This window comes from Aulonocara stuartgranti, assembly GCF_965226115.1.
Source record: "Aulonocara stuartgranti genome assembly, chromosome: 3".
NCBI classification, from domain to species: Eukaryota; Metazoa; Chordata; class Actinopteri; order Cichliformes; family Cichlidae; genus Aulonocara; species Aulonocara stuartgranti.
Genome location: NC_138941.1, coordinates 58,494,476 through 58,516,941, shown reverse-complemented (window position 1 = coordinate 58,516,941; position 22,466 = coordinate 58,494,476). Strand labels below are relative to the sequence as shown.

Genomic DNA, 22,466 nt, shown 5'->3' with positions numbered 1-22,466 from the left:
AGAAACATAAGTAACTCTGATAAGTAATCATGCATCCCTAGTTGCACAGTAAGATGTGCTGTATTTCCATGATGACTTCAGGTGCACTGAGGTGGCAGCACAAGTTTCTTTCTCAGGGTGAATCTCACTTCAGGCATCTGCTTGGCCAACGAGGAGGTCTCTCGATGTGCTACATCATCGTTCACGTAGTGGAGGATGGAGATGATGTCTTCGCCCCTGGGACAGCGCTCCTTCAGCTGCTCACAAAGAGACTGAACGAACCAGCTTCCATCGACTATATGTCTAAGTGAAGCGTGATCTTCAACAGTGGCCATGGCAACCAGAACATCAGCTTCCTCGGGGATGGTCAATGGTGAAGTATCATCATCAATCTCCATATCGTTCATCTGCACTCCACGCTGTATGTTACTTCCTTGGCAGGCCTGGATCAGGAACACTTTGGGCTTACCGATGAGGACGGACTGGTCACACCCCCTGAACTTTCGGGTAATTTCTTTAATGGGGAGGGGGTTCCTGTCAGTTCCCAAAACTACACCCTTTTTTCCGTGACTCAGAATAGAGCAGATGAAAGCATCACCGTGCTCAAGGACCTGCTGAGGATCAACAAAGCTGCTGCCATCCCACTCTTTAAAGTTGAACTTCTGCAGCTGAGACATGTCTGCCAGGGAAGCAACAAACGTCAGTGCCTGATCCATCTGATCCTTGTTCAGGTCTTCACACATCAGCACTCTGAAGCCCAGACACCTGAACACCTCTGCCAAGCTTTGGGCGTCTTTATCTGTCCCTCTTCTCTGTGAACCATCCTTGAAGTTGTTATTGTTTATGATCACGCAGAGGCCGACGGGCCGGCTAATGATTTGATAAACATCCTGTGACATATTCCCATCGTGCTGACATGAAGACACTTGGACAGGCTCGGATAAAAGGGGGGTACAACTCAGCTGTAAACTCGCCAGCTGAGGGAAAGTTTCTTCAATGGCGCCATCGGTTTGCAGGAGGTTCAGGAAGTCTTTGCATTTATCTTCTCCTTTATTCATGATCTTATCCACGAGCTCAATGACGTGTGTCTCCGCATTTGCACTGTTGATGCTTTTAAGATTGTCCTGCTGAGAGATCAGCTTATTCTCATAAACTTTGTTGAGAATTAGCCTGTGGTCTCCGGACAGAATCTCATGAATGGCTGTCTTATTGCTCCTTATTGCATTTTGGGCCGACATGCTGAATGGTCAGTTGGAACTTCTGCTGTCCTTGAAAACGAAACCTCGTTCCTTTTTTTTTTTTTTTTTTTTTTGCCTGTCCTGTTTGGCTCTTTTGCCATCAGAATTGTTGTCTAAAGGCAAAGAAAGATGCCCAACGGATTTACTTTACCAAATTGACCATCCCAGCCTTGCCGTAATGGTCCATTTGATTCACCTTTTATTGTTTATTTTATTTTCACTTACTGAATACGGGACAGACTTGGCTGGGGGAAAGAAGGGGAGAAAGAAAGAGGGAAAGAGAAACAGCTGAGAAGAGGGACGGGGGAGAAGGGCAAAAGACAAAAACCAACAGAACGGGCAGAGGAAAAAAAATGCATCTATCGATCACCTGGCTCACCTGCTGAGAAAGAAAAAAGAAAACAAGCAGAAGAGAACAAGAGTAATAGAATAAACAACATCACAATGATATATGGGAATATGACAGTAAATACTAAATGTTAAACATTATTGTGCAGCACATAAGATCAACAGAACACAGTGTACTTTGAGGTAGGAGCCAAAAAGGGTGTAGTTTGTGGGTGTGATCACCCGTGTGTACACCTGTGAGCATGGACGCGCTTGTTTTTTTTTAAAAGGTTCCTTCATGTAATAATCTGCTAGAGGGTGTGGGGGGGCCACAGCCCCGTCCTCCAGGGCATGAAGCAGATATGGAGGAGATCAAAACTCCAGACATCCACAGGCCCCCAGAACACAAGAGACCAAGGAAGACTAACAGAGGGGCAGCCGCGCCACTGTCCCAGAAAGAGCTGAGGAGAGTCCCAGATGAGGGCTCACTCAGCAGCCGCGGAGCAGAAGCCAGGGGGAGTTGCGGTGACGCGCCCGTGAGCTCCGCCGGCAGCCAGCTGTGCCTGAGTGACCGAGCCCCAGGCCGAGAGGCCGGGGGCACCCCACCTCCGAAGTGGCCCGAGCGAGCCCCAGGCTCCAGGCCCCGATAAGCGGCCGCCAAGGAGTGAGCCGGTGTGTACCTGGACGCCCATCCCCGGACACAAAGAACCACCAACGCACCGATGTCTGAGGGAGTCCGCCACTGGCAGGGGAAGTGGTGGTAGGGGGAGATAGGCCTCCAAACCTTGGAGGGCCTGAGATGTCCCCAGAGAGGTGGCGCCTGACACCCAACCTGACATATAGACACAGACATACAGGCACACACAGACACAAACATCCATCCCCACCCTCATGCTCTCATATGCACTTACTCCACACTCAACCAACGTGGAGACAGACATAAAGAGACGCTGTACACACGATCACACTCCCCAAGCGTACTCTACAAACCGGGTCTAGGTACCCTTGAGTGTTATTTTAAGAATTATCATCTAGCTGTCACCACAGGTCAATTTTGGTCTAACGGCAGATTGCTCTTTAGGTATAAATACCACATGTAGCAGCCTCAGAGGGCTGCAGACTAACATGTTCACAGAACTCATCTTACCTTTTTGTGTCTGTGGGTTTGTGACTTTGTTTGTCTCAGGGCTCAAATTATTAGCGGCAGGTTCAGTGTCTAAAAGAAAATGCCAGAGATGATGTGAATTTCAAACGGAACAGCGGTCAAGCATTTCTTGTAACAACTACAAAATATGTTTTTACAACTGCTCCTTATTTACAAATTATCCCACTCAATGCTAATACTGTGCATACTACAGTAATATTATGTGTGATATGTATGAAGGTGTGCAGTTTCATGTCGTAATGAGAAAATTAAAACTGAATCTCATACAACTAGATTCCATCAGCACAAACAGCACTGATGAACATAATTTCTACTATTGGTAACTTAAGGTAAGAGAAGCTGGAAAACTGATGTGTGGTAGGAAAGTGAGTCAGTACCTCTCTTTTTCTTGAGATTTTAGATAACACCACATTGTTCTTTTTTGAATTAGTCAGTATTTAGCTGTATTAACTAATAAGGATTTTCATTATTGTTACGGCCCTAGCTGGGCCTCCTGAAACTGCCCTTGTGTGGGCGTGGCGTTTTTCTCCGCCTCCTCCTCTCTTGCCACTCCTACCCCCTCTGTTTCTCTCACTCTCCTCTCTCCCCAGGAGACAGCTGCTCTTGGTTAGCCTCGTTTCCCACCTGAATCCAGTCAGCAATCGCCTCTGAGGCTATCTAAGCTGGGGATGAGCTGTGAGCAGGGGGTTTTTCTCTGGTGTTCCCACATTGGGTGTCGAAGTTGTTGGGAGAAATCTTATAGTGTGGAAGCAGTGTGCAGTGTAACTGCTTCACGTGAGTAGTGTGGGCTTGTGGGCCTCGGCAGCAGTAAAGCTAGCTGCTGCTAGTGACAGGGTGAGCTTGTGGGCCCCTGGAAGTGCCTCCTCATGGTGTGGAGTTTTTGTTTGGTTGTTGTGTTCTGTGTAGTTGCAACCTTTTTCCAAGTGTTATCGGTAAAACGGCAATGCCGGCTCTTTATGTTAGTCTTTATTATAGATAATCTTATTTTATTTACTAAGAACACCTGTCTGTTCTCCTTTCATTCTGTTCTGGACTCATTTGTTACTGGTCCCCTCACTCGTATGCCTAGAGCCTTTCGGGGGGGACGTAACAATTGTAAACATTTTATTTTTGTTTCAAACATGACATGTTATACCTAGTTTCATCTTCCAGTAAAGAAATTCCAACACCCAAAACTGCGGAGTCAACACAGCAGTGATAACAGCCCACAGCAGGGTGTGGTAACTATATAATTTCTTATTGAGATATTGGAACAATAGAAATACAGAAAGGTAGTTCTATATGTTTGTAAATTCAAATTATTACAGGTTTGTTGCAAAAATTGTATTTAATGAGTTCAGCCAAAGACCAAAAAAAAGGAAAGCAATAGAAATTAAGGTTAGGAAAAGAAAACCGGTGAGAGGGCCTCACCTCATAACAATCACCATAAATAACAATCTGTTTTCCCTTTAAAAATCACCCTTTTTTTGGGAATCCCCTAGATATGCCCTGCTCCGACCCTATCAGACTGGATCTTATTCCTCAGGTTCAAACTAACAAATTATCATGTTTTTTCAATAGGCTTGGGCCCACACTTCAGGAAGGGTACCTAGAATGCAAAAATCACATACTGGATAAGGCTTTAGGGTGGGACTCTCGCTATGAATAGAAACATAAAACAAGTAAAAAGTAAGACAAAGAAAGTCACTAAAGAAAAGAAATCAGAAGTAAGACAACAAAAACAAGTTGAAAGACAAAGGAAGAAAGTTTAAGAAAAAAAAAAAGAAAAGCAAGACATTTGCCTTATCACCCACATGGTTAAATTTCTGATGTAATCAAAAACCAAAAAACGTTATGTTTTTTGTTTTTTAAGTTAATTGTCTCATGTTTTTATTTAACAAAAAAGCACAATACACCACTTTTTTTCCCCCCAGAAACGTTTTTTAGTTTTATTGAAATATTTTTTTAGCACAAATGAAAATCATTAAAAGCTTTCAGAGAACACGAAGTTTGATTAAAATTGCTAGCTTTATATATTAATACACATGTGATAAATCGTTTTACAAAACACGAGACCATGCTATCATTTTTGTTTTGATTAGAGCTATATAAAGCAAGTACATCATCATAAGTCTTTCCATGTGATTTCTGGGCTAGAAAAAATATACAATGCTGCCCACTGTAGACAGTGTGGCTTGTAGCTTTGATGGAAAGATACTCGTTTAGCATGCTTTTTCAAAAACGTTACAATGCTTTTGGGGTAAAAAGGATAATCTGGTGGGAATCCAAACGAATCATAAAAAGTAGCACCTCCATCTTCATCTAAAGAAATAGCCAGCCAGTGAGTTCCAGGTTTGTTCCTTGGATCTGTATTTATGATCATATATGTAGGCCGTTTAAACAAGCTTTTGAGTAATGTTAATAATTCATCTTCTGCATATACTCCAAAAAAATAAAACTATCGCCCACTAGCAGTCTCATAATACTGTCCAATTGGTGATTGTTCATAATTCAATTAAAAAAAAAAAAAAAAAAAAATGGTGAAACCTCAGTAATAATCAACCCAAACTTGTCTTTTGGAATTGATCTTGAGAATGGAATCATAACAAGCATAAACGATCAATGTGGTTGTGTGAGGTAGAGGGACTCTGAAGCGCATTTCAAGTCTCAAGTTGCCATTTATCACCGGTGACAAGGCCTGACTGTCATCTGAAGGATTCATATTGAACACAAACAATGTATACCATTGTTCAAACTCCTGTCTGTCAATGCACAAGGACAGATCTTTCAGGTTTCTCCCGGTAGCAGTGTACAGGCTGTAAAACTCTCTTACGGAGTGATTCTCAGCAAAATTGGGTTGAAACGCTTTGGCTGGTATTTGCTTAGTCTCATGACACAAAGCCAAAAACTCTAGATTGTTATGCTGGAAATTGAAAGGGCATAAATCATATCGACCTGTAAAACCCTTATGGTTAACCATGCCTATGACTAGGTAACGGGGAAGTGAGCCCAGAAACAGATTCTCATGATGTGATATCCGCAAATTCTCGGGTATTGAAAATGTTTTTTCATTAATCTGGGATATGGGATACAATGCATTCGCTTGCATGAGAGTGGACGCGTGGCCTACGCATCCAGATTCAGACCGCAGTCTGCCTGTTAGTGACCTCTGGCATAGAAGAAAAGTGTCAATAGGGCCTTTTCCTGTGAGACAATACGTGTATTTTTATTTGGGTAAGGTTTCACAAGAAGTTGTTCATATACTTTTCTTCTTGTTTTTTTTTAATTTAGAAAACAAAGTCTGACAGCTTATTGATTTTTGTTTGTCTCAGTCTACATCCATGTTGGCATGCTGAAGGAGCATAGCTCAGGTATTTTCCAAAGCAATTGTTAAAATTTACAGATTCTTGTATTTAAAACAATACTTTTTCATACAGTTGCATCAAGTCCTACATTCATATCATTTTAGGAGGTATAAATGAGAAAAAGTGGCCTTAATCCTGTTATCTGGTTTTTTTTTTTTGTTTTTTTTTTTTTTACTATCACATACTCAGTGTGTATTTGATAATAGGTTGTGTTTTTGTTAATTCTTTTGTTGAGTTTTGGAGGAGCATAAAAAGACTCAAATAATAACACATCAATTTTAAAATTACTATTAAATTGAAAATTATTTTTTAAACAAAATAATATTTCAGTGGAGTCATTTCATTCCGCTGTAGTGCAAATAACATCACACATGGACATTTAATAAATATGTTTTAATAATGTTTTTACAGTTCAAACAAACTTACAGCTTCTCTTCACAGAGCATTAGAGACGTTGTGGTTATGCTGCAGATAGTTTTCAGACGAAGAAAAATGAAGAAGAAAAAAGACTTAACCAACAATATAAATATGAATGTAGAGAGATACTGGGGTTTAGAAACCCAACAGACATCTTCAGTTTACTTCTGAGAAATTTCATCACTGACACCATGGCATGTACAGTGCAGTGGTTAATGTACATTATTGAGCTGCTTGGTCTAAAAATATATAGCTACATCATATGTTTGTTTTTTCCACAGTAGCATGACAGGTGGTGAATAGGACACTTATCTAGAGATATATTTTTCCAGACAGTAGAATTTACTGGTGTTGCGGGTTCAGATATTGAGGGTGAGCACAAAAACAATCATGGTCCAGACGAGCTTCGGTCAAAGAATGATTTTAATGAACCCACACATGTGCGGGGAGATGATCACTGGACACAGCAGCAATCACCTGCCTCCAGCTTTACAGAAACAATCATTTTATATCAGGGTATTGTTTATGACGCCCCTTCATTGCGTCAAAACACATACAAAGCACATACAATGATATTGACGACTTTCGACATGAATGGAAAGAGCCTTCTCTCCGTCTCGAGGCCAGATGCCGACTCTCACTTATCTCCTGGAGCATACTTTTGCAGCTACAGGCATTTGCAAACTGTTATTCGAACTCATAGCCTAAACATGAGCCCAACTATTGTCTGTGTGTGTGTGTGCGTGTGTGCGTGTGTGTGTGTGTGTGTATGTGTGTGTGTGTGTGTGTGTGTGTGTCGACCTCCAACGCACTCAGCCTCACCCCTCCCGTTGGCGCTTCTAAATAATCTTAACTAAAAGTATGTGTGATCTATTGAATAAATGTTTTACCAAAATGCCCCTACTCAAGGCTTAATAAAAGAATGTAAAATATGTGTTGTGTAAGCGTGTTCTTTCCATAGCTCAACATCCCTTACACCATATATTGTCTGATCATAGCGCCAAACAAAGTTCACGACCTTCAACCACTTAACTGAGCTTCAACTCTTTAAATAAGCACAGAAAAGCAAAGTGTATATAAAATGATTACAACTACACCTGTAATGAAAAGGTTAGTACGCGATTGTGATAACACCAGTAACACAAATTATAACATAATGGCAACAGCTTCAATCAATGTTTTTGATGAGAATAAGAATTAATGCAATGATTAATGATAATGACTACAAAATTAATTATGATGATTATGAATAGTAACAGTAAAATAATGTCTTTAATTCCACACTGGACATTGAAGGGAGTGCCAGTTTATGACTTTGATAACTAGAGGTACACTCCCCCCCCCCCCCCCACTTATCGGTAGAAATAACTTTCAAAGGCTTTTATTGTAATATATCATATAGACGGGGGGGAAATCACATTACGGTATTGACTGATTAAGACTTTCTCACCAAGCATCAATAGACTAATTAATATGTTCTTAGAAAAAAAAATTGTCTTGCTACAGAACCTTGGTGACAACAAAAAATGTTTTCCTTCCCTCTACTTTTTGAAAATTCTATACATTGATGCAACAGTTGTTATTCCCTTTGCAATTTGCACTTGTGGACATTTTCTTCCTCAGTTGTTCCAAGGCTGACCTTCTCTTAATACTAACAGCAGCAGAGCGACCCATAAAACTGTGCCAACAGTCCTTATGAGGAGGTAGAGGAGAACAGGAAGCTGATCATAACAAAGGAGCGTCACCATGTGATAATCTGTAAAAACAACAACACTCGTACTTAATATTTCCAAAATGTCCAATTTTGTGTTTGTTTGTTTTTGTTGTTGTTGTTTTGTTTTTCCAAAGATGGCCTTAACATTTGTGTAGCCAATAGGACATGACTATTGGCTCTTCAAAGGCTCTTCTGCATCTCTTTCCAGGGCCCTGTTTCAGGAAGCCGGTTTAGTGGAAAAACTGAGTAAGTATACCCTGAGTTAACGAAAACTCTGGGTTTTCGGTTTCACAAAGCGAGTTCAGATGAAGCCTCAGTGAGTCACTATGACGACACACGCCGTGAAGCTAACCTGCCCCCTAGCAGGTTTACTACAACTAACCCTGACTGTCTCCGCCCCTTTGTCGGAAACCTGACAGTAGGAAGTGTCGGACATGGCGTGCCACTTCCTTGAAGAGCCAGTAGATCGTGAAGCCCAAATTCTCCGCAGAGCTCTCCGCCGGGAGAGAGTGATCAGAGCGCGTTTGGACATTTTATCATTTCCTGATGATTTTCTGTGCGAACGTTACCGTTTCTCAGCACAATCTATAATTTATTTGAATAACATCCTCAGGCCATATATTACGCATGTGACACATCGCGGACATGCTCTCAGTTCATTGCATATTATTTGTATTGCACTTCGGTTTCTTGCAAACGGGAGCTTTCTGTATAATATTGGTGACGCTGAGCACGTTTCCAAGGCTACCGTCTGTCGAGCAGTCAGGAATGTTACAGTTGCACTGAAACGTCTCCTGTACTCGTTTGTGGTGTTCCCCGGTCATAGACCCACAAGATTTATCAAAGAGGGATGCCACAAAATTGCAGGTATCAGGATGAACAAAACTTAATGTATGATGTGGTGATACTTGGACTACTACTTAAATTGCACATTTATTTTCAGGGTTCCCAGGCGTGATTGGCTGTACAGATGGCACTCACATTCCAATCATTGCTCCTTCAGTAAATGAAGGAGACTATGTGAACAGGAAGTCTTTCCACAGCATTAATGTACAGGTACATAGTTCCCTGTAGCATGTCAAACTAACAAATTATTTCATTATAGTAATGGATGCTAATTTGTGTTCTCTGCACTGTGAAGATCATATGTGATGCTGCCAACATTATCACAAATGTGGAAGCCAAGTGGCCAGGCTCTGTCCATGACTCACAAATATTCCGTGAATGTACACTGAGCACAAAATTTGGACATGGTGAGTTGAGAATACTTTAAAATATATAAAGACCAATTGCTTCAGGGACATTTGAACTGAAGTGTATCCTTCTGTCTTAGGAGAGTTCACTGGCTACTTGCTTGGTGATAGGGGGTATCCATGTTTACCCTATTTGCTTACCCCTTACCCTGACCCTGAACCGGGCCCACAGCAGCGATATAATCTGGCTAATTGCAGGACAAGAGCCAGAATTGAAATGACTATCGGAATGCTTAAGGCCCGGTTCCAGTGCCTGCAAAGACTCAGGGTCACCCCAGAAAGGGCATGTGACATTATTGTGGCATGTGTGATTCTTCACAACATTGCCACAATTAGAGGAGAACACTGTCCTTCTGAACCAAACATCAGCAGTGATCCAAACCATGAACATCCTGACCCTCCCACGGACATACAAGATGGAAGAGCAGTCAGAGACACCATATGTCACAATCATTTCTTTTGACCCATCACCTCAACATGTTGAAAGAAGAATAAACAGATTTTTTGTTCAACTGGCTTTATTGGTCGCCTGTATTTCCTGTACACAAAGTATTAAAAGATGTAAACCTCATAAAGTGTCTCTGTTGCTTCCTCCTCTGTAACAGCTGTCAATGTTTCTTCATTATTTTCCTGTAGTAAAGAAATAGACAACATTGCTGTTCTACTGTAAACTCATATAATCTGTGGAGTATTACTCACAACTGCATGTTGGTCTGGCTCAACAGGAGGCTGCACCAGATGCAGTACACCATCACCATCAACTGATAGAATATGAGGTTTATACAGGTCACTTATAACTTACAAGGGACCAAATGGCAATTAACAAACATACCAAGCACCTTACACTTCATTGTCATTATGCTCTCAAAGACAACCAAGCCTGAGGGAAGGCAAAATCAGTCGGAAAATAACTTCACTACAAAATAATTCATTATGGTAAAGAGTTTATCAAATGAATGTGTCGCACTGCAAAGGTGACTGTGAAGAAAGGATGTATGCACATCATGTATTATTTTGAATTTACCCCTTATGTAGGCACTTGTGTCTTGCGGGGTTATTGCCTCAGAGGATGTCCCCGCAGAGATGCCTTCGGCCACAGGGCGCCCACTGTTTTTTCTGAGGGCCAACTGCTCAGCCTCTGTGAGTGGTGGTGGTGGAGGACCCCCACCTGTTTTTCGGGCCTCCGCTTTTTTTCTGTTGGCTATAACGGGCCACATTTGAGCATACAGAGTAAGCAAATATGTACTTGTAATGTGCTCAGATAATTTCAATAAGTGCTTACAGAAAGAAAATTAATGTAGCCTCTAACTGCAATTGATTTACATGGGACAAACAGACCAAGCACTATGGCTCATAATACAATTACACCTTACCTGTTTGGACTATATTTTTATATTTCATTTTTACTTGCTGCCAGGCACGTTTGGGGCCTGTTGGGTTGCACCTGCGCTCACATCACATCACAAAATAAAATGTATAAAATAACAAATAAAATAACATATGATAAAATAACGTGTTAAATGGGTGGAAATCCCTCGATCAATGTTTAAATTAACACTCACGCATTGACTCTGTCGGCTATGTTTTGCCATGCATGCTTTTGCAGCTGTGGCTGTGTTACTTTTTTCCGCGGAATTTGCATGTTATCGGCATATGCTGCCATCAGAATTTCGGCCTCAAGCGCTGTGAAATACATTGACCGCGCCTTCTTTCCCTCCGTCTCCATGGTGACTCGCTTAATCTGTGCTCCGCTTATCAGGGCTTTATGTATCCTCGTCCGCGCGCTTCACTTGGGGTTAAAGCAACTCCGCGTTGACTGAACTAATTGTTATCAGCCTTTCTGAAACGGAATATTCCGAGTTGGACAGTTCGGGGTTACTCAACCGTGAGTGTCGTTTTTCACTCTGAGTTTTCCAAACCGGCTTCCTGAAACAGGGCCCAGACCCAGAAGCTATGTTGTGCTGTCACTGCTGGTGTGTAGTAGCTCCACCACCCCACTAGGGGAAGGAGCTGGGCTTGTTAACCCAAGTGTGTGCAGTTAAAACAATAAGAATTAGAATGGCAGCAGTGGGCAGATTAAAAGTTCTAAAGTTATTTTCTCTTAAAGCATGGAGAATATATGCCTCTAGCATACTATGAGTTTATGTTAAATAAGGGACATAAAGTAGATTTTTGGACTGTCATGTTGTCAGGCTGCAAATGCTGATGACAGGAATAGGAATTTCCATAATGTGTTAGCATTTAGTGACTGGAAAAAAAGCCAACTTTTTTTACTATTTTCTGACAGTTATGTTAACCTGACATTGAGATAAGGTTTTAAACTATGTTGTGTAATATAAAAGACCACAATTTATGCCATTTCTCGTGTTTTGCAGTTTTAGAGAGACAAAATCTCATTTTGAAGAACTGTTTATCTATCTTGATATTGACATTCAATGAGGGCAGTAAGTACTTATTTTATATACAGTTTAAGTCTCACATCTAAAATGCCTCTAAAAAATACATCCAAAAAAAAGTGCTCTCACCTGTGTTGTCTCTGCTTCTGACAGCCAGCCAGCTCTCAGGTGATTCTCCAACTCCTGAGATTTTGCACTTGTAGAGTCCTTCATGAGACTTGTTGATATTGTGGATGATCAAAGTGCTGGTGGAGATGTTTTTGATAAAGAGGCCATTTTTATAGAAGGATATGGAAGTAGACGCATTGGTAGAAGCTGTCTTGTTTTTACAGCGCAGACTCACATCACAGGAAGTAAAGGACTTTCCAGGATCACAGGACCAGCTAGTATAATTATAACATATGGTATAATTACTACAGCACCCTGGGAAATCGTGTGTTTGAAAGACATAATCCTTTGTCATGTAATTTATAGGTTTTGAGCACTTTTGTGGGCAGAGGAAAAATACTATTACCAGCATTCAATTATGTCACTTACAAGCATTTAACAGATATCACATAATAATCAGAACGTTTAGCAGATTTCTCAACAAGCCTTCTGCTTAGTGGTGTACTAATAAGAATATACTTTTTGCAATCCAATTCAGTAATTTATTCAGCAATATATTTTATTAATATTTTATTCCAACATAGTTGGTGTGAAGCACTCAGAATTTCGTTGTACATTTACAATGACAAAGGACTATTCTATTCTATCCTTTAAATATGCATGTTAGTGAACGCAGGTACAGTAAACTTACGTGTAATGGTGATGTTGACAGTGTTGCTTTTCTTTCCATCTCTGCTCTCACACCAGTACTGCCCACTGTCTCCCATAAAAACATGTTTGAAGATGCAAATGTACCCACTGAAAACTCCCCAACTAGTCCCACATGCTGTACTTTCGGTTGGCACCTTCCTCATTAGTCTCCATCCAGGAGACACGTCAAACTCCTTACAGTTAAAAGACAATGTGCTGTATTCATAGTGCTGAGAAGTGTTTGGAACAACATGAGGAAAAGCTGCATTGAACAACAACGAGGGAGACAGGACCATTAAATATGCACCAAGTGAAAATTGTCAAACCAAAACCCACAATCCCGGCTAATGTTATTCATGCAAAATAATTACATTTATTTTCACTTACAAACTCTTTGAGCATCACAAACATCCCAAACTTGTGTCACCAGCAGCAGCCACATATTTATCACTGAAGAAAAAACGAAAAAAAAATGCATTAAAAATAAGTGATAAGGAAAACTCAATTTGATCCCTTCAGTAAGATGATGTTGTGGCTTTGTTACACTTTGGAGGGCATTTTGAATATATTCTTTGCTAGGAATCAGAAAAAGGGAAAAAAAAATCTTATGCTATGGCTTATGTTAAATAAGTAACAATAGATTATTTTTTTATACTGTTTTAACAGTAAGCACCTGCAGTACCTCCACAGCCCACCTGCAGGCACCGCCCACACTTTCGGAACCACTCGTATAAAATTTAAAGTATAAATATATTTATTAAGCTGATCATATCAGTGCATCTAGATGAGGTAGATAGATGAGATGTTTCAGTCATACTGTAGCAATCATGTTCCATAGCTGGTTTTGGAACTAGAGGAAATGGTTTAGGAAAAGGAGGTGTTGCTCGCTTAGACTGATGTCCTTGACCCGGATACACATGGATGGATGGATTTGTTAAACTAATATTAATAAATGAAAATAATGAATAGATAATTAGTATTGCAGCACAGTGATGCAGTGGTTAGCACTGTTGCCTGAGTTCAGTTCCATCATCAGGCCAGGGCCTTTCTGTGTGGAGTTTGCTTGTTGTCTGTGTTTGTGTGGATTCTTTCCAGGTACTCCGGCTTCATTCCACAGTACAAACACATGTAGTTAGTGGGGCTAGGTTAACTGGTGATTTTAAATTGCATATAGGCATGAATGTGAATGGTTGTCTGTCTCTCTTTGTTAGCTCTGCGACAGACTGGCGACTTGTCCAGGGTGTACTTTGTTTTTTGTCCTAAGACAGCTGGGACAGGCTCCAGCACCCCTATGACCCTGAGTTGGATAAGTGGAGTAGGATGGATAACTACTAGTATTACCTTACTGAATCTTTATTCTTGTCTTTCTTTACACTTGTACTTTGATATATATTAAGACATATTTAAATTTTAGACTCTACAGGATTTAAAAAGTCATGACCCTGGTAGTCATTGAATAGTTGTTACTAAAGCAATTTCAGAGCCTCTTTTCACACAGCTCTGGCAGTATCGTGGTTATAGTGCAGATAGTTTCTCAGGCTGAAACACTAACATTAAAAAAGATTGAACGAGTATAGTAATATGAATATAGAGACAGTGTGTGGTGTGGAAACTTTGCAAAGGTCTTGACTAGCATTTCTGACAATGTGCTCACCACACAAATTTGCATCCCTTCATATCAGACTTTATGTGCTATCATACTCTGCTTTGCATTTAGTCTCAATGCTGCAATAGACAGGAGTCTTCACCAAAATCATCTAAATGCCTTTTTTTTTTCTAGAAAAATTAGAGTTTAGCTCACATTTGGAGATTCTGATACTTGTAAAATTAATGCGAAGGAATACTGAAACTCTTCTGGTGAAACTTTACATTTAATACCACCAGAAATAATTACAGCTTCTAGATAACATGCATGAAAAAGCAGCTGCACCCCCTGAACTCCAAATAAAATGAATAAAAAACAAACAAAAATTATATCAAATGCTTTTTGTCAAGTTTGTAAAGTCAGGTAAAATCATACTACTCTACATTGCTGACTATTTTCTTGTGGATATTTTAATAGTTTTAGGAAAATTGAAGGTATTGGAGATAAAACCAGCTTTAGCACGCCTGTAAAATTTAGTAGGCATAAGTTGTTATATACTTTGGAACAACAGTTTGGCGAATCCGCCGAGTAATTTAAATTTTTGTATTTTAATTTAAATGTTTTCAATATCACTGATGCTTCCTTCTGTAAACATAACTCAGGTTTTCATGACACTGACTTTTCCCTCAGCTAAAGGAAAACTGGAACGTATAACAAACTCAATACTTACACAGTCGAACACAGAAAAGTGGAACCTCCATGTTGTCTTGCTGACAGAATTTCAGACCAATAAAGTGTTTAGCATAACTGAAGACCACTTCTTCCTGTTTGACTGCTGAAGTATAGAGGCGTTATCTTTCTACTTATGAGGCCTTATCCTGTGGTTGGATCTCGTACTTATACCTGTTCAGCCCAAAATCACCTCAGTAGGCCTTTAAAGGGCTGAAGTACTACAAACTAACTAAAGCATCATAATCCTTTAGTACTGAATTCAATGTGTAATTGCAAATCATATCATGTCACTTGGTTGTCATAGCTCATACATTATAGCTCACAGTGGATTCGTGCTGTTAATAACATACAAAATGATCCAGTGACCTCTACAGGGCATAGTGTTTAACAACAGTCTTTCTGGGGTTCCTACTAAAATGACAACTGTGAAACTGGTTGCTAAACATGATTTTAAATGGTGCACGACTTCTTTGCTTTGCTGCTTTTTTGAACTGTATGTATGCCTAAAGTACACATTTATTCATCAGTCACTTACAAATTAATGTCACCCATATCAGTTTGGACAGGACAATTCAAAAGCATTTTAACAACTTTATATTCTAACTTTGTAAATAAATAAAATTAAAAATTCAAAGCATTTGCCATTTGAACTATATGGATATGGTCTTACTGTAAGACTTATTCTGTTTGAGCTCATTTATTGACATGTACACTTAGATCTATAATATGTTTTTTTTTCATCCCTAAATTTGGATATTGTGTATTCTGCATTTGTAAATTTTGTATTTATAAGTCTGAGAGAATATAACAAAAGCTAAAGTTAGTATCCGGTTTAATGGTTACATTTTAACTTGAAGGTGATGCTTCTACATTATTTTACTGTGTCATGGTTACATGCAAATATGCGTGGTTATCTTAAACTAAACCAACTGCAAAAAGTGATGTAGTTGAAAGAAGGACTCTGGAAGGACTGCAGTGGGTAAGTAACTGTTCATTTCTAACTAAACATTATAATTTGTAGCAACCAAATTTTACCAACTTTTGCCCAACTCAAAATTTGTGTCTGATCTGTCAAACAATTGCAAGTAAGCACACATGGATGTATATAGGACACTGTATATGGAATGCAGTAAAAGTTACTTAATAGTTGTAAAATGCTATATTCAGATAGATTAAGATGGATGAAACACTTTAAGATAGTTTTTCAAGCTTTAAGCTGCATAGTTGTATATAAACATGGCTAAACTATTTTCTTGTTTCTAACAACCCAATGGTGTGTCACGATCCTGGGTCTTTTGACCAGGCGTTTTGAGTTTAAGTTTATTTGGAGGTTTATGGTTTATGTTTAAGTTCACTGGGTTTTCTAAGTTCATTTGTTTTTTAACTTCCCCCTTGTGTTTTCAACCCCTGTGTTAAGTCCCCCTTTGTCCTTTATGTGTTTCATGTCTTTTGTTGTCAAGTTCATGTTGTCATGTCTGCGTTTCATCATGTTTCCTGTTTTATTTTGAAGAGGTCCTGTGTTCCTGTGTTGTGTTTAGTTTTACGGTTCCCCTGTGATGTTGTTCTGTGTCAGCTGTTTCTTTTCCCCATGTGTTCCCACTTCCCTCATTATCCTCCTGTATGTATTTAGTCCGTGTGTTTCCAGTCATTACTTGTCAGGTTGTTTGCTAGTCCACGTCGTGTTTCCAGGTATCCATGCAAGGTCTTCATGTTCAAGGTTTTTTCATGTTTTAATTTTAGTTCACCCAGTTAAGGTTATTCTTTAGTTTCACACATGCCGTTTGTTTGTATCTATTTTTGCCAGCCTTAATAAATGGCTCGTTTTTTGTTAATCCACGTTACGTTTCACATTCTGTTTTGGTCTGCACTTCAGTCCTTTTTTTTACTATACATACAGTCTGCCTCAGCCAAACTGTGACATGGTGTAAATTCTAATTACATAAAGGGTTAAATATCCTTATCAGAAATGCTTTGATATATATATATATATATATATATATATATATATATATATATATATATATATATATATATATATATATATATATATATATATATATATATATATATATATAATATCCCTTTTCTGAAATAAATATTTGCCTATTTCTAAAATTTAAAAAAAGGAATTTATTTGTTTTTCAGAATCCAGAATGTGTTTTCTGTAGAATGAATTCTGCTTTAAACACCCATTTGGTGCTGTTATTGATGGTGTTTGCCCAACTACCTTCTTCCTTTACTAAAGGTAACTAAATGAATCCACAAAGTTATCTTGAAGCATTTTGTTTGTAAAGGCAAATATGAATGTCAGTCGCAGTTTTTAGATTCGTTTCATTTGCAAAGCAGTGGCTACCAGGCCACTGTTATCACATTCCACTGTTCTCATATTTAATTTTAAATCTTCAAAGATAACTATTCATGATCGCACACTTTCTGTCACCCAACTGTAACTCTACAGTCTCTAAACCAAAAAAAAAAATTATTATTTTTCTTTCTCCTGTCTCAGGTACCATTCAGGTAATTGGTTCATCTCACCCAATAGTTGCTTTAGTGGGTGATGACATCATACTGCCATGCTATTTGAACTCCTCAATAAGTGCCTCAGACAAGACGGTGGAGTGGACAAAATACAAGCTGGATCCCAGATTTGTTTATGTGTGGCGTGATGGTGGTGAACTGGAAAGCAAAAAGAATCCCTCCTACAAAGGAAGAACAACGGTATCCCTTCATAAATTAAAGCATGGAGACATTTCACTGAATCTGTCTAAAGTGAGACTTTCTGATAGGGGAAGATATAGATGCTTCCTTCCAGATATGGGTGAAACTTTACTGGAGCTCATTGTTGGTAAGAAATATCTGATATTTATCAATCAAAGAAGTGGTTTAAGCTTAAACTCAAATACAAAGTATCGCCAGACATTAGCATTATATAACCGAAAAGTAGTTTCTATTCATATTAAAAAAGTCTGTAAATGTGCACCCAAATCGATCTCTTATTTGGAGTTCCTCTTAATGAAATCATGGTGCACTCTGCCAAAGGAATATTGTGTGCTTCATCTTAGGGGCTGTATCCCTACCTGTAATATTGCGTGTTCAAAAAGCCAAGACTGGAGTTGCATTACAATGTGAGTCTGCAGGCTGGTATCCAGAGCCTGAGCTGCTGTGGTTGGACGGTGAGGGAAACCACCTCTCTGCTGGACCTACAGAGACCCTCAGAGGTCCTGATGACCTCTTTACTGTCAGCAGCAGAGTGACTGTGGAGAAGAGACACAGCAACAACATCACCTGCAGAGTCCAACAGAGGAACACCAACCAGACCAGAGAGACACACATCCACATTTCTGGTAAAAACATGATGAAACTCAGGTCACATAGTGAACATGCACATCCATACAGTGTGGTCATGTCCAAACACAATGTTTACTCAGAACATGCGACTAGAAAGGCAACACAATTTTTGGTCCTGCTTTTGGTGATATTTGAAGCAAATCCCTTTTATTGTCTTTATTCTTTAAAATATTGGCAAAAATATAGGTCATATAAAAAAGAAATCAAATACACATATACAACTGTTGATTGTGTTATTGGGATGTGATTCATTATTTTCTGTTTTACTGTTTCAGATTATTTTTTCACGACCCCGCCAAATCCTGCAGTTTGTGTCAGTCTGCTTACTCTCTTTGTTATTTCACTTTTCTGCATTGTTCTGGTGATCTTTGTTTGCTGGATACAGAGAAGGAAAAAGATCAGTAAGTTGTATGCAAAATAATTTAAAAATTGTTTTTTTTCTCGCAGCTCAGTGATTGATTTACAGTGAAGTGATGAATAAGAGTACTCAGACCTGTTCTTTAGTATCAAGAAAATCTCAGCATGATGCTGCAGTAGTACACAATAATAAAACAGTCCACTCAGAACTGGCCAATTAAAGAAGTTTTTCATGTCTTCTTAGGATCACATTTGAATGCAATATACTTTAAGATGTCTTTTGTGAGTCTTAACGTTGTGGATGACCAGATTGTGTATTATCAACCCAAACAGATTTTTTCTAAAACAACAAGCAGTAAAGTGAAAAAAAAAAAGAGGCTGACAAATTTATTACACCACCAAATGTCCTGTTTTCTTATACAGGAAGAAAGAGGTTTCTTCCTCTTTACAATACTTTGTTTCCTCTTGTCATAAACCATTGCTCCTGTCAGCTCAAGCTGCTCTTGCAAAATGACTCATTTTATATACTTTGTTGTAGTAGCATTTATCACAAAGGCAGACCAAAGGTATTTTTCAAAGGAAAACCTGGAGAATGAGGAGCGGCTCAAATGCCACAGCATACAAGTAACCATTGTTTAAAGTAAAGACTAATCTAAAGTAAATATCCTCTTTTTTTTTTTTTTTTTTTTTTTTTTATAGAATAGAATTCAACTTTATTGTCGTGTCACAGGTACAAGGGAACGAAATGCAGTTTGCATCCATCCAGAAGTGCTTTAGCCATGATATAGATATATTACAATATATATTAGCAATAATATAGACAGAAATGGGTCTGTTGTAGGTATGAGGGTACAAAATATGGGCCTATTATGGGTATGTTATAATGTGCACGGTACCTTCATACCGTGTACATTATATGCTATAACTATAAGTATGTGCAGGCTGTAGTGGTGTACAAGCTATGTAGAGGCCATGAACAGGATATAAATATGAAAAACTATACAGAAATGTGAACTATGCAAGTTATAAACAGTTGTAGAATTAAAATTATCGTATTGTACAGAATGATTATTTATACAGAATTATACAGTAGTGCAGGTAAGATAAGTGAAATATGTGGATAATTCCTGCAGAGGCTATATAAAGTGCTAGTGGTTGTGAGTGGTGGTTCAGTCCATGTTATTATTGTGTGTATGAGGGTACAGTTGTCCATTATTTGTTTTTGTCCATTGTGGGCGTGTGTATGTTCAGTCCATGTGTTTAATGTGGGTCAGATGTCAGGAGGCAGAGTTCAGGAGTCTGACAGCTTTGGGGAAGAAGCTGTTCCGGTACCTGGTGGTCTTAGTCCGGAGGCTCCTGTAGCGCCTCCCAGAGGGCAGGAGGGTGAAGAGTCCATGTGATGGGTGACTGGGGTCTTTGATGATTTTCCCAGCCCTTTTCAGACACCGCTTCCTGTAGATGTCCTTTATGGCAGGAAGTGGTGCTTCGGCGATGCGCTGGGCAGTTTTCACAACTCTCTGCAACGCCTTCCGGTCCGAGGCAGAGCAGTTCCCGTACCAAACTGTTATACAGTTGGTCAGGATGCTCTCGATGGTGCAGCAATAGAAGTTCACCAGGATGTCTGAGGACAGGTGGTTCTTCCTCAGAGTCCTCAAGAGGAAGAGGCGCTGGTGAGCCTTCTTGACCCGCTTGGAGCAGTTGGTCGTCCAGGTGAGATCCTCGGAGATGTGGACTCCCAGGAACTTGAAGCTGCTCACACGCTCCACAGCCGTCCCTTTAATGTAGATGGGTGGATGTGGGTCAGCATTCCTCCTGTAGTCCACAATGAGCTCCTTGGTCTTCTCGGTGTTAAGCAGCAGGTTGTTTGTGTCGCACCACTCAGCCAGACGATCTATCTCCTCCCTGTAGGCGGCCTCATCGTTGTCACTGATGAGGCCAGTCACCTTGGTGTCATCTGCAAACTTATTTATTTATTTATTTTTTTTATTTTATTTTATTTTTTTTTTGGCCTGTCCCATTTGGCTCTTTTGCCATCAGAATTCATCTGATGGCTAAAGTAAATATCCTTTCTCTGTGCACAGGAATTCAGACAAACCACGCTGTAGCTCAGATGGAACAAGACTGAGACAAGCAGAGCCAAAAGAAGAAATGGAGACTCATAAGATGTTGGAAAAGAGAAGACAAGAGAATTAATCAGTGACAGTATGCTTTCATATAGTGTGTTTATTTCAGAACCTTTCGTCTTTCAGCTGCACCATTTAGGGAGTGATCATCTGTGTCCATCTATTTCTGTCTCTATCCTACTCTGTCACACCAACCTTCTGCACATCCACCTTCGCTACATCCATAAATCTTCTCTGTCTAATTCACTGAGCTGTTTCGTCCGACCCATTACTTGACATACTTCTTGAGGCAAACTTTACACATCTGTAGCAATGGGATTGAAAACACATGAATTCAAAAAGTAAGAGCTGTGGCTCAATACTTTTCCATATAATTTACTATGAAAGTAAAAACCACCACTCAGTAGACTGCATGCTTAAACAGCAGTTTATTTGAGTTTTGATTTATTTTCTTGCTAATACATATAGAAAAATATTTAAGCAGTTAGATGTGCTTTGGTATTTGCTATACATAAGGACGAAAAGGCAGTACATCCTGTAAGATACAGACCATATCATAAACATTAAGTGGTAACCATGAAGAGATTTTTAATGTAAAAATTCAGAGAACGAATAATCGTTTTGAGAAGTTAATTGGTCTTTTGGTGTCTTTTTTAACTTTCTGTTTTTTTTAGTTGTACAGTTTTGTTTAATAGTCGTGATGTGCACAATGTTGAATAAATAACTTAATAAAATTCTTTCTTTTATTCATCCAAATATGTTTTTTAATCAAAACATTATGACTATGTATTATAGGCTAGGACAGATGTGCGACAGTTTCTACATCTATCACAGTGGAAAGTCCATCTGGTCATCGTTGTCATTATTTCCTTAATAAACATCCTTTACGTTATCAGTGTGTTTTTAATCTATGTTAACAGCTCAGCCATACCAAAGCAAATCACTGGGAAGTAATTAACAAGTTATTTCACGTTCAATGCAGTATTCTAAGAATACTGCATTTTATCGCATATATGGTCATTAGAGCACAGAGGCCACTCCATTAGGTTTGAATATCTATCTACAGTATTCTGGCTGATTTATGGATGATATTTCTATAGGCAGACTGATCATTTCATTTAAACCAGCATTAGCTTCCTCGAGTGACAGAGAGCGAGTGGATACATGTTTTTTGTTAACATGAATGTTCAAGATGTTCAATAAACATGTTAAGTGTGTATATTTTCTTTTTTCTCAAGTCTGTTTGCTAATGTAGAATAAAAATGAATGATATTTAATCATGATTATTCAAAATGAATCCACTGTAACCCTGTGATGAATCTGATTAAACATTTGAATTGTTTGACAGCACTAATATATATTATATATTAGTCTATTCTTGCTTAATATTAGTGTATATGGTTTTTTTTAAAGTTGTATTTCACACAGAGAACCTGTGTTAAAAGACTGAAGAAAACTATTCAAATTATCTTTGAATTTAAGCATTTAACATTATTTGTGTTTATTCTGCATTTACTTCATTATATTGCATAAATGTCAGTTACAAGCTTAAATTTAAAATGTAATGCAACCAGGCTATTGATCAAGTAATTGCGATTAATCGCGATTAATTACAGAATATTGTGTGATTAATTAGTTCATTTTTTTAATCTATTGACAGCACTAGTAATTATATATATCTAAAATATAT

At 38.9% G+C, this 22,466-nt stretch overlaps 2 protein-coding genes across 5 annotated transcripts; one reads left to right on the top strand and one right to left on the bottom strand.

Annotated features, from left to right (window-relative positions):
• LOC309701831 (caspase-8-like) lies at positions 1–1,538 on the bottom strand. The gene has a single exon (XM_082526104.1). It carries the CDS (start codon positions 1,215–1,217, stop codon positions 78–80), a length of 1,140 nt encoding a protein of 379 aa, XP_082382230.1. The 5' UTR covers positions 1,218–1,538; the 3' UTR covers positions 1–77.
• A 14,949-nt stretch (positions 1,539–16,487) lies between these two features.
• Positions 16,488–21,975, top strand: LOC309701840 (butyrophilin subfamily 1 member A1-like). 4 transcript variants are annotated; one of them, XM_082526121.1, is made up of 6 exons: positions 16,488–16,665; positions 17,094–17,193; positions 17,455–17,793; positions 18,011–18,292; positions 18,572–18,697; positions 20,735–21,975. In XM_082526121.1, the coding sequence occupies exons 1-6, from the start codon at positions 16,657–16,659 to the stop codon at positions 20,776–20,778; spliced, it is 900 nt and encodes a 299-aa protein (XP_082382247.1). In that variant the 5' UTR covers positions 16,488–16,656; the 3' UTR covers positions 20,779–21,975. The 4 variants fall into 4 exon arrangements, with proteins under 4 accessions (XP_082382247.1, XP_082382248.1, XP_082382246.1 ...); XM_082526122.1 differs by lacking the exon at positions 18,572–18,697; XM_082526120.1 differs by lacking the exons at positions 18,572–18,697; positions 20,735–21,975 and having other exon boundaries at positions 16,488–16,637; positions 18,011–18,565.
• The last annotated feature ends 491 nt before the right edge of the window (positions 21,976–22,466 follow it).